The 11,509-nt window shown below is 48.4% G+C and overlaps 1 protein-coding gene across 1 annotated transcript in view; it reads right to left on the minus strand.

The window, feature by feature from the left end:
- Window positions 1–7,535: 7,535 nt before the first annotated feature.
- Window positions 7,536–11,509, minus strand: part of LOC107122687 (protein ADP-ribosylarginine hydrolase-like) — a 10,627-nt gene continuing 6,653 nt past the window's right edge. The window contains exons 4-8 of the mRNA XM_015425819.1: window positions 11,276–11,381; window positions 11,156–11,238; window positions 9,679–9,862; window positions 8,229–8,443; window positions 7,536–7,773 (exon numbers count right to left, since the gene is read on the minus strand). Coding sequence (XP_015281305.1) covers window positions 7,610–7,773; window positions 8,229–8,443; window positions 9,679–9,862; window positions 11,156–11,238; window positions 11,276–11,381 — 752 coding nt within the window. The 3' untranslated portion in view covers window positions 7,536–7,609. The remainder of the gene's footprint in view (window positions 7,774–8,228; window positions 8,444–9,678; window positions 9,863–11,155; window positions 11,239–11,275; window positions 11,382–11,509) is intronic.

Below are 11,509 nucleotides of genomic sequence, written 5' to 3' on the forward strand. Positions count from 1 at the left end.
CAAACACTCAATAACTGAAACCCTTTACCTAGTAATGCCAGAGATAGGTCAGGGACAATGCTCTCTCTAAACTGTGGAGTCTTGTGAGCAAAAATTCTACTTTGTGAACTACTGGCATTACAGTTGTGAGTGAGCGATTTGAATGCTGCACAAATTAGTTTGCTCTGGAGCCATCCGTGAGCGAAGACAAAAATGTGTGAGCCGGAGGCTAAAAAACTGTGAGCTAGCTCACACTAACTCAGAGGGAACACTGGTCAGGGACCTTCTATGCATCAGAGATAGGAAAGCCTTGGTATGTGTGTCAAACAGCGGCATACTAGACCATTTTTTTCAGCATGCAAGGGTAGTTCCCAGGAGCGGAGCTAGAAGATTTTGATTGGTGGGGGCGTGGGAAAATCTGGGGGGGGGCACCCCGGCAGCACCTGTTGCTCCTCTTGCAGCAGCAGAAAAAGCAGCTCCGGCTCCACTGTGACCTCCAGTCCTCTTCTAGTCCTTTCGGTTAGAGAGACTCGATTCCAGGCTGCTTTTCTGCGTAAGCTGGGGGGGGGGGAATCTCTGGCTCTCTCTATTTTGATTTTTGCAATTTTATTTTATTTTATGTTATTGCGTTTTTAAAAACCTATTTATTTTTCGGCCTGGAAAAATGAAAAAACAAGACTGAAGCTTCCTTGACTGTGCCTGGGGTCATTTTGGAACACCTACACACATCTTACATTTTTTAAAAAAATGTATGTGTGTGTGTTTTAATCCAGATTTATTTCTTTTTTGTCCGGGGGGGGGGGCAGTGCTCATATGTGGGGGGGCATTGCCCCGAAATGCCCCCCCCCCTTACGGGTCTGGTGGTTCTCCAACCAAGCAACAAAGCCACTTTTTGCAGCAGCAGTGCTGCAAGGGCTGGGCAGGGCCAGTGGGCACAACTAGGCTTGTCAAGTCCCCCTGGGGGGTGGGGAAACCCCTGCCCCAGAGGCCCGTTCCCCGCCGCCGCCAGATTGGGCCCTGGGGGAACTCCACCCTGACATCCACGTCACCAGGAAGTGACGCGACCACGCCGGGCACGCTGGGGGCAGGGCCACAGTCATCCGAGGGAAAACTCTATGGTTTTCCCTTGGATGGTTGTGGCCCTGCCCCCAGCGTGCCCAGCGTCATCATGTCACTTCCTGGTGATGTGGATGCGGCATGCGCGCGCGCTCCAGAATCAACCTGGGAGTCCCCCGCTCCGGAACGAGATGAGACTTGGCAACCCTAGGCGCAACCTATGCCCATTGTTTCCTCCTAGACCAGCACAACAACCCAGGTCCAAAGCCAGCCCTTGAGGCACTAGAGCTCAGCTACTCTCCCCAAGTATCTTTACTCCACCCTTTTGGGGCAGCACATCAACATCTATACTGTTAGACATGGTGTTTTTTCCAGCTGTCCAGGTGCTGGTGTTGACCTTTAAAGGCCAATATGGTTTTGGAGCATATGCCTGACTACTAGTTATCTTTAGAGGCCCTGCTTTGGGTGCCCCTGACTTCTGAGATTAGGCAGGTGGCAACCAGTGTTCCCTCTAAGCTGAGTTAGTGTGAGCTAGCTCACAGTTTTTTAGCCTCCAGCTCACATATTTTTGTCTTAGCCCAGGAAGGATGGCTCCAGAGCAAACTAAGATACGCAGTAGCCAAATCGCTCGCTCGCAGCTTTAATGCCAGTAGCTCACAAAGAAGAATTTATGCTCACAAGACTCCCCAGCTTAGAGGGAACACTGGGAGGGGGCCTTCTCGGTGGTGGCATCAAAACTCTGGAACGCTCTCCCCAGGGAGATGCATCTGTCCCCTTCTGTTGCTACCTTCTGCCAGCAGGGGAAGACTTTTTTCCCCCCGTTTGGTGTTCCCTCGGTGATCCCTCCTTCATGACCAGTGTCACGTTGCTTTAATTTCTTTGTATGTGTTTTTGCTCTGTTTCAATGACGTCTGTGTATATATGTGTTTAAGTTGGTTTTAAAATGTGACTTTGCTATGCGCATTTTTGGTCTGTTAGCCGCCTTGTGAGGGCAAGAAAGGCAGGATACAAACTTTGCAACATAAAATAAGAGAGACAAAGATATTTGCTCGCCCCTGCGCTACATGCAGGCCATGAGCTAAGGGAACTTTATCAGGGGGGTGCTGAAGATTCTGAGCCCCGTCTAACCTGACTTCTCTGGCTTCTGTCCCCCCAGTTCTGGAACATACAGCAATCACATTCCCAACGGTATGCCCACCTCTCCTCCCTCCCTACACTTCCCCTTTGCTTTTCCTTTCCCCCCCTCACGCCATTCTCTCCCCCCTTTCTATTCCTGTTTCTGTGTTCTGCTCCTCTGTCTCTCTCCACCCCCACCCCACTGACTTCTTCCTTCCTCTCACCTCCTCCCTACACTTGCCTCATAGGCGTCTCTCTGGGCCCCACGTCTGTGGTGATGCTGTCTCGATTGACAAAACCGGAACCCAAATCCTTACAGGTTCCTGGAGGAGGAACGACACCTTGCAGGTGAGAGCAGGGTGGTGGTGGTGGTGGTGGTGAGTGAGTGTGGGGGTGGCGGCACCTCATACACTCCAGACTGGGGAGAGGGGATGTTGAGGATATTTTGGAGACTGAAGAAAAGAGGAGGAGGAGGAGATTGGATTTATACCCCGCCCTTCACTTGGGAGTCTCAGAGCGGCTCACAAACTCCTTTCCCTTCCCCTCCCCACAACAGACACCCTGTGAGGTGGGTGGGGCTGAGAGAACTCTGACACAAACTGCTCTTTTTCAAGGACAGCTGTGCCAGAGCTTGTGACTGACCCAAAGTCACATCAGCAGGTGCAAGTGGAGGAGGAGTGGGGAATCAAACCCGGTTCTCCCAGATTAGAGTCCGCGCACTTAACCACTACACCAAACTGGCTCTCAGGTGCATGAGCTGATCGGGTGGGAAGGCTAGGAGGAGGAGAAGGCGGGGAAGGTTCCAGAGTTTTTTGGGGAGAGCCGTTCCCAAGAAGATCCAGGGCTAATACCACTGGGCTTACTTCTCTGAAGACAAGAGAGCGCCAGTGGCTTTGTGATATTCCTTCACTGACGAACCACACCACAGCGTGGCTTAGCTGGAACTACTGGGCTAGGGGAAAAAGCCAGCGTGGTATAGTGGTCAGAGTGTCAGGCAAGGCTCTGGAAGACCCAGGTTCAAATCCCCACTCTGCTATGGAAGCACGCTTTCTCCCAGCCTAATCTACCTCATGGGATGGTTTTCGTTGTTAGATTCTCTGGTTTGGTATAGCCAGGAACCATTGGCAAGTTAGCAGCGTGCACAAGGCTAACCACACAGCAGATCTTCTCCAGTCTCTGTGTGTATGCTGATAAGAAACAAAGTTACACAGAGCCTCTTTTCATATTTGCAAACTAACACGAGTTCCTTTATTTATAGAACTCCATTCTAGATAGGATAGGATAGGATAGGATAGGATAGGATAGTAGTATAATCTAACTAACTAGAATGGATGCAGATGCAAGATGCATGTCCTGCATCCATGATGCCAAGATGCAGAGGTGGCAAAGTGTGTGTGAGAGAAGGTGTCAGAACAGAAGGAAGGAAATCTTTCCCACTTTCCCTAACAATCTACATCAAAGGGATAGTATCAGAGAGAAGTAAAAGATGGTCAGTGTCCTGAGCCCACCTCTCTCTCCAACTCTATGGTAGCCTCCTCTGAAGAGAAAGCATTCAGTCCTTGTTTTCCAACCAGGGCTACTTTGGGGCAGGAACGCACAGGAACGGAGTTCCGGCTGGCTTCAGAGTTGGCCACGCCCACTACAGCCAAAACCTCTGCGTGCCTGGCTACAGAGGGAAGGCCTGGAGAGCAACATCCCCGGCAACTCTGAGGTGGGCGGGCCGGGGGGGGGGCTTGGAAGGATTGGAGAGGCATTTAAATGCCTCCCCATTTCTTCCCTCGCCTGTCCAAGGGCCGGCTTGACCGGGCTCCCCGCAGCCGTGGGGTGCCTGGGCAAGCCAAGGGAAGGCATGGGGGTGTGGCCTAATATGCTAATGAGTTCCTGCTGTTGGATGTGGCCTAATATGCGAATGAGTTCCTGCTGTTGGGTGTGGCCTATTAAGCTCATGAGTTCCTGCTGGGCTTTTTCTACAAAAAAAGCCCTGCTATGAGGATGAAACAGAGGAGGAGGAAATGATGTTGTAAGGCACGCTGGGTCCCCCTTGAGCAGAAAAGCAGGATAGAAACATCTTTTAAAAATGTAGTGTCGACCTCAGCATCTCTAATGTTCACGTTTAATGAGAGGTGGTTTCATGTACATTCCTAAAATATGGGGGTGGGGGAATATGTGTTTACATAAGCATGCTTTGAAAATCTAAACGCTACTGTATCTTTTAAAAATGTAGTGTTGACCTCAGCATCTCTAATGTTCAAGTTTAATGAGAGGTGGTTTAATGTACATTCCTAAAATAGGGGGGTGGGGGAATATGTGTTTACATAAGCATGCTTTGAAAATCTAAACGCTACTGATATTTTACACGAGTAGTATCTCTTTCCCCCCCCTAATCCAGATCTGGGATGCTGAAACTGGCAACAAGATCTTGGACGTCCCAGAAGACTTCCGGGGTCGCTCACAGGTTGAAGACCTCTTTCTGGCCTCTCTCCCCTGCTTTCCCCCTGTCCTGAACCAAGCAACTGCCCTTCTGCTGTGACTTCTCCCACCACACACACACACACACACACACACACACACACACACACACGGAGAAGAGTCATGAAACGTTCTGAGTGCCTAGTCCAGGGGTCCCCAACCTTTTCAAGCCTGAAGCAAGGTGGTGGGTGCAACTACAAAATCATTGCCACAGGAGGTAGAGCCGACCATAACAACGTCAGGGATTGAAGTTATGCATAACTCTAGTAGTAATTCTTCAACCTTTCAGGTGGAAACCCTTTTAACAGTGCTTTTTAAAAGGAATGCATACTGTTAACACATCGAAGATCCTTGTGCTGTGGTGGCCGTTGTTGCTGAACTGCAGGCTGTGGAAGGTCGGTAGTTCAGCAGTTCGAGACCCGGGTGCCGCATGATGGAGTGAGCTCCCGTCTCTAGTTCCAGCTCCTGCCAACCTAGCAGTTCGAAAGCAAGAAATTGCAAGTAGATAAATAGGTACCACTTCGGTGGGAAGGTAACAGCGTTCCGTGCACCTTGGTGTTTAGTCATGCCGGCCACATGGACCACGGAAACATCTTTGGACAGCGCTGGCTCTTCGGCTTTGAAACGGAGATGAGCACTGCAACCCTAGAGTCGGATTTGACTGGCTTTCGAGCAAGGGAACCTTTACCTTTACCTTTACAGCCAATAAGAATTCAAATGGTCAATCAGAAGCTCTGCTGGGCAAAAGCCCCACCCAGCCCTGCCAACTTTCTAAAAACCACTTGGTGGGCATCAGGAGAGGTGCCCATGGGCGCCATGTTGGAGACCCCTGGCCTAGACAGCCCCAGTTCTGTTGTCTTCTGTCAGAACCTCCTTCACTTCTGTAGTTCTCTTACTTGACTTAGTTGACCCACAGCAGTTGTCAGTGGAAAGCTGGTCTGTGCTCATATTATGGGGCGATCGGGCTCCATGTTCTCATTTTGGTCTTGTCCACCTCCATGATTTTCCTCTTCCTTCCCCAGATTTACACCTGCCACTTCCTTGGCACTGACCACATTATAGCTGGAGGGAGTCGGAACAACATATGTCGGCTCATTGACAAGAGAATCCTCATGGTACGGTTGGTTAACGAGATCGGTGGTAGGAAGCTCAGTGGTTGAAGACCCGAGTTGCACACAGGAAGGGTCCCAGGTTCAATTCTGGACTTCTCCAGTTTAAAAAGATCTCAGAATAGATAAATGGAACCTCCATGTTCAGAGGCAATCTACCTCTGAGTTCCAGATGCTGGCACTAAACCATAGGGGAAGACTGGCCTTCACGCCCTGCTTATAAACATCTGGCTGGCCACTGTTGGAAACAGATTACTGGAACAGAGGGACCTTTGGTCTAATCCAGCAGGGATCTTCTTAGGTTCTTGGGTTACCTCTGGTTTAATCATAGGGTGAAGAGCAGGTCTTTGAGCTGTAGACCTGAAAAGATGGAATGGGGGAAGAAAGGTTTGGAGTTTCTGCCTTTGCCGATATGTTGTTTTCTTTCTCTTCCCTGCCAGAGCACAGGAGTACTGAATGACTTGCCGGGGGGTGTCTACAGTACCCATGTCAATGTCCGCGGAGTCCTCAGCACCACCTCCAACAACCTCATTTATCTCTCACAGACTCCGGTTCGACCATGAGCCCCCCCCCAGTTGGCTCAGTATGGGAGTCTTGCTGCTACCCAGAGAACTGCCAGCAACCTCTTCCAATCATGCTTCTCTTCTAAGGATTCTCACCAGTCCAGCTGTGGTTTCCAAGGAGCCTCAGTGCCTCTCAAAAGCTTCCCATCATGCTTTGCTGTTTAAGGTCATTGCTGCTTAAGGTCACTGCTGATTTACCTGCTGTCCTCCCATAATGCTCTACCTACAGACACATTCGTAATCATGGTTCGCCACTAGATATTTATGCCAGTCTCGATGTGGCCTCCCAGCATGCTCTGCTGACGTCAGTACCTTCTCAATCATGCTCTTCTGCTTCTGGTGCATGCCGCAGTGCCTGGAGTCTTCCTGTCAAATGCTTGTGCAGATGCCTTCATTTCTGGATTTCCTGGCAGCAGCCATGATTATTTCAGCATTCCGTCTGTCCATGAACAGTGTCCTCTAATCTTTGCTTCAGGGAATTGTGGCTAACCTCGTAACACCCTTCGGAGTCACATACCTCCCCTTCCCATCATCCTCTGCCGAAGGTACAGCCAGCCCCATCATGGCCTTGAGGAAGACCTCCATTTTCACTGGCTGTTGCTTCCCCTCTTGTGGAGAATCATGATGACTTAACATGAACAACTGGTTCCATCTTCTTCTGAAGCCAGACTTGCTTCCCAATCAAAGGTTTGGAAGAGTAGCCCTTGGTAGTTCTTCACCAATTTGCCATTCCTGTCCAGGGGGTTACTTCTCTCGTTCTCCCCCGCCCCACTCCATCCCAGCTTGACTGCTCTAATAACCTGCCTTAGTGCCAAATTAAACCATCTTGGCTGGACCTGTATGTGTGTCCAGGACTCCTGGGTTCTTTGGGAGAGGAACAGGATTTGGCCACATGTCAGTGTGGCAGCTGGAGGGGCTATGGTTCCTGAGTTTCAGAAAGGGTCCAGGATTTAGTACCAGAATCTATTTTTTTCCCTCAGTGACAGGGCTGAGCCATCAAATGTGTGAAGCGATAATAAAGAAAGTGCCTCTGGGCTTGTGCAGAGTGCATTTCCCTCGCCACTGAATAATCACAGCTGTCCTCGGTACCTTTGCAATTAGTGGTAATGTCTCTCAAGGCAAAAATGCACATTTCCTAAAGGAGCTTGAATGTGAGCAGTTTCTGTTCAGGAATTCAGCACCTGAATTTTCCCTCCTGTAGCTAATAAGACCAACACACACACAAAAATTGTAAATATGGCTCCAGTTTATTCTACAAAGAACAGATTCTGGCCTTTTGCAAATCTTCCACTAGGAGTCGGGCATGACAGATGGCTCTCAGACAGGTTTCTGTCCCCAAGCAAGATCATAGAGACGATCAGCTGCAGTCACCATCCTGTCTCGGTATTCAAGCTCCCGGTGGTTTCCCTCTGGGACCCCCCTGAATCCATGAGTGAGACCCCAGCAGCTTGCCGCAATCACCCCGGTAGAGTCACTGTCTCCTGTGAGACGGAAAAACCAAGAAACACAGAAAGAGAAAAGTGTGAGATGCAGTCAGCTCTGGGGCGGGATGCTTGTTAATACATGGCTCTCATTGGCTGTGTTTCCTCCCTGACTAGGGATACCATTCCCCAGTTGGGGGTGGGGAATCCCTCGCTTTCGTGGGCTCCCAACTCTGTCTGCGACGTGCTGACGTCACCCAGAACTGATGTCAGCGTGTTGGTGACACTGGGGGGAGACACTCTCCCTTTTGGGCAAAACTCTATGGTTTGAGGCCATTTTTACCATAGAGTTTTGCCCAAAACACAGAGTGTTGCCCCCGGCGTCACCAATGCGCTGACATCACTTCTGCGTGACATCAGGGTGTTGCGCGATGTTCACACTCGCCCCCAGAACACCCCTCAAATTCCCCCCACAGGTGTGACAAAGGGACCTGGTAATCCTACCCCTGACTCACCACCATGGAACATGGCACGGCTGCACAGCTCCTCCCAGCTGCCCCCTGCACTCAACAGAGCATCATAGGCAATCATGGGGGCATCATGACCGCTCCGCCCAGCCCAGCCATCCAAGCTGAATGTTTTGTAGATGACATCTCGCTCGGCAGGGCCATAGGCAGGAGGAAAGCGGGCAGGGCCCTGGCCACTGGAAAGGCCCCGCTCTGAGAGGTACCTAAAAGGGAGAAGAGAAATTGGTGGGGACATAATCGAAAGACCCATCCATATAACTGAACCTGGAAACCACTGAGGCGTCTCATTATTCTTTATTTATTACATTTTAAAATCCATCTCTTAGTTTCTCTTTTTTCTTTAAGAGCTCAGGATGGTAGACATGCTCCCCTTTTTATGGGTCTCTTCCACACTCATTTTTGTTGGTTTTGGGCCCCTATTGCTTCATGTTAATTTCGTTTTCCATACATGGTTTGCTCCCCTCTACTGGTGGCTTTGATATTACATCACTGTATTTCTGGCATATTTCCCTGCAGTTTTACTGTGGGGAAATATGATGAAGATACAGCAACGTCATATCGGAACAACCACTAGAGGGAGAGAAACACGTGTGGAGAAGAACAAAAACCAAAGCAACAAAAATGAGAGTGCGGAAGAGACCATCCACATAGCAACCCTGTTAGGTAAGTTGAGACAAAAATCACTGCTGTTAAAAGGAGTAGGGATTTGAATCTTGGTCTTCCTAGTCACTCAGTCCAGCTCTAATCGCTACACCACACTGATTCTCCAAGAATGCTTCTTTTAACATTTCAGTGTTCAGCCTTACAGCTATTGCTTGCACATCAGAGCTATGCAGAAACTTTTTCTACAAACCTGAAAAAATCTTTTGATACTCAAACTGAAGTGTTGCATTTTTGCAAGAAGGGGTATTTTAAAAATACTGTCTTGTCAAATCGAACTCCTCAACTCATTTTTTTTTAGTTAAAAGCCCTAATTCAGTTGTCTCCATAAAAGAGAATTTGAATTATTAGAAGACACATTTTTGCAAACCAAAATTAGGAGAATGTGCTTGATACCACCACCACCCCCAGCTTGATTCCAGTACTCATTTTTATAAGTATTTGGCTATTAATATCAATAGATTGCCTTTCAACAGAGAACTTTCACAAAGGAAGTTACATAGTTATCTTTATTGAAACTTTACAACCGTTATCCACAAACACACCATTATTTCTCTTGCTAGGCAACCACCATCATGGCTGCTGTTCTGGAATTATGCACAGGATATCTGGTTGTTTATTTTATAATCACGTTTCTAGTCCTCCTGATGAAGGAGGAGAAATTTGAACCAAGAGGGTTCAAAAAAACCCAACCACTTGGAGCTTTAGAACTGTATTCCCCAAACAATTTTCGTCTCCCTCCTTCTCCCCAAAACCGCTCTCTCCCCAAAGTACTTACCACTCCCATTTCTCCTGGAAATAGGCCCAAGCACCTACATTCGATTTAGTTTCAACTGCAGCGTTCTGGATATGTTCTAAGGCAAGGGGGAGTGTCTTGAGCAACTCTGACCCCCAGCGTTCGAGGGGCAGGCCCTGCACAGCATAGGCAGTGAAGAGGGCAGATGCCAAGGCCCCCAGGTAGCCTGTAATAGAGAAAAGGCAGAGTGGGCTTTGTGGCTTATGCATTTGTTTTTTAAAAATTATATTCCCAAACTTTCACTTTCAGGATCCTCAAGGCAGCTTACAAGCCCATTAATAATACAAATTCAGTGATCACCAGCAGTATGAAACCATTAAAAGTTAATTACCGCTCAAAAGCTTGGGGTAATGATGGTGCCAGGTGGATCTCGCTTGGGAGGGAATTCCAAAGCCAGGACAGCACCACCACCAAAAAGGCCCTCTTCTCCACTCTCCTCCCACCAAAGCTCTGAACACAGCAAGCCCCCAAAAGATGACCCTAATTCTCAGGTGGGTTTACTTAGCCTTGGAACCAAGGATGAAGATGGGTGCAGCATTTTAAAGAGCAGTGTGGGCACTTCAAGAGTAACTGTCACATTCAGTAGAGATATGGGGTTGAATCCAAGCAGCTTTCCTGCTGGTGAAAATGTGAGCCAGGAAGTCCCCTTTGACAACCAAAAAGCTATTCTGAAAATCATGGGACCAGCATGGGAAAAGTCATGTATGATGGCAGATTTTGTAAGGAAGATAATTGGGTGAGCCAGTGAAAAAGAAACTGGCTGGATCCAACCCCTTACCTTTTCCTCTGTGTGAGCTCTGAAAAAACAATTCTGCAAGTTTTCAGTGTGGTCCAGTTTGAATAGGAAAAAAACCAGCTGGGGAGGCACCTATTGCACAGTGTCTGTGACATCACTAAAAAAACATCCAATCTCCAGAGCAGTTTTATAACTGTTTTATATGCATATGTAAGTTACTTTACAATTCTTTTATTTAAAAAGATAGCCCCATGGAAGGGAAGGGCAAGACAGATGACTGAACAAGTGTGTGAAATAGAAGCTGCCAGTCTGGAAGGACTCAGTATCAGTGTTCCCTCTAAGCTGAGTTAGTGTGAGCTAGCTCACAGTTTTTTAGTCTCTGGCTCACATATTTTTGTCTTAGCTCAGGAAGGATGGCTCCCAAGCAAACTAATTTATGCAGTAGCCAAATCACTCACAACTTTAATGCCAGTAGCTTACAAGGTAGAATTCTTGCTCACAAGACTCCACAGCTTAGAGGGAGCATTGCTCAGTATGTCCACGGTTAAAACATTACATCCGTGTTCATCCTCAGGTCTTCCCAGCATGTCCAACATGAAATCACAATATACACCAGCTTCCCAGTCCTCACCAAAGCCTTCCAATCTCAGCATTTTTACTGTTTCACCTACAGCCCCAGAAGGCATCCCATGATGGATCTGCTGTCCCACATTCCCTCATTACCTGTGGGATGGTGATGTGTCATTCTCCCACTTTCTATGCTGACTTGAACCAAAGTGGTCAGACAGCACAGAGTTACGTCTGGTCTGCAGCCTTCTTTGACCCCATCACACCCCATGTTACCTGAGCCCGATGCACATGGACCTCATGGCAGCACCACAACCTGTTGCGCTTGGGTTGAAGGGAATGCGATATCCACCTGGCTCCCCTGGGTGCAACTGGGATGTTCCTGTCAGCAGAAGAAGAGAGTTGCCTTGAGATGTCTAAAGGCCAAAAGATGTGTTGTACATATTAGATTCCATTCAAAAATGAAGTCAAATGAGGAGGAAGATCTATGTTTTATTTCAATTAACAGAA

Source organism: Gekko japonicus, unplaced genomic scaffold (genome assembly GCF_001447785.1).
Source record: "Gekko japonicus isolate JY-2015 unplaced genomic scaffold, Gekko_japonicus_V1.1 scaffold2079, whole genome shotgun sequence".
Classification (NCBI taxonomy): Eukaryota; Metazoa; Chordata; class Lepidosauria; order Squamata; family Gekkonidae; genus Gekko; species Gekko japonicus.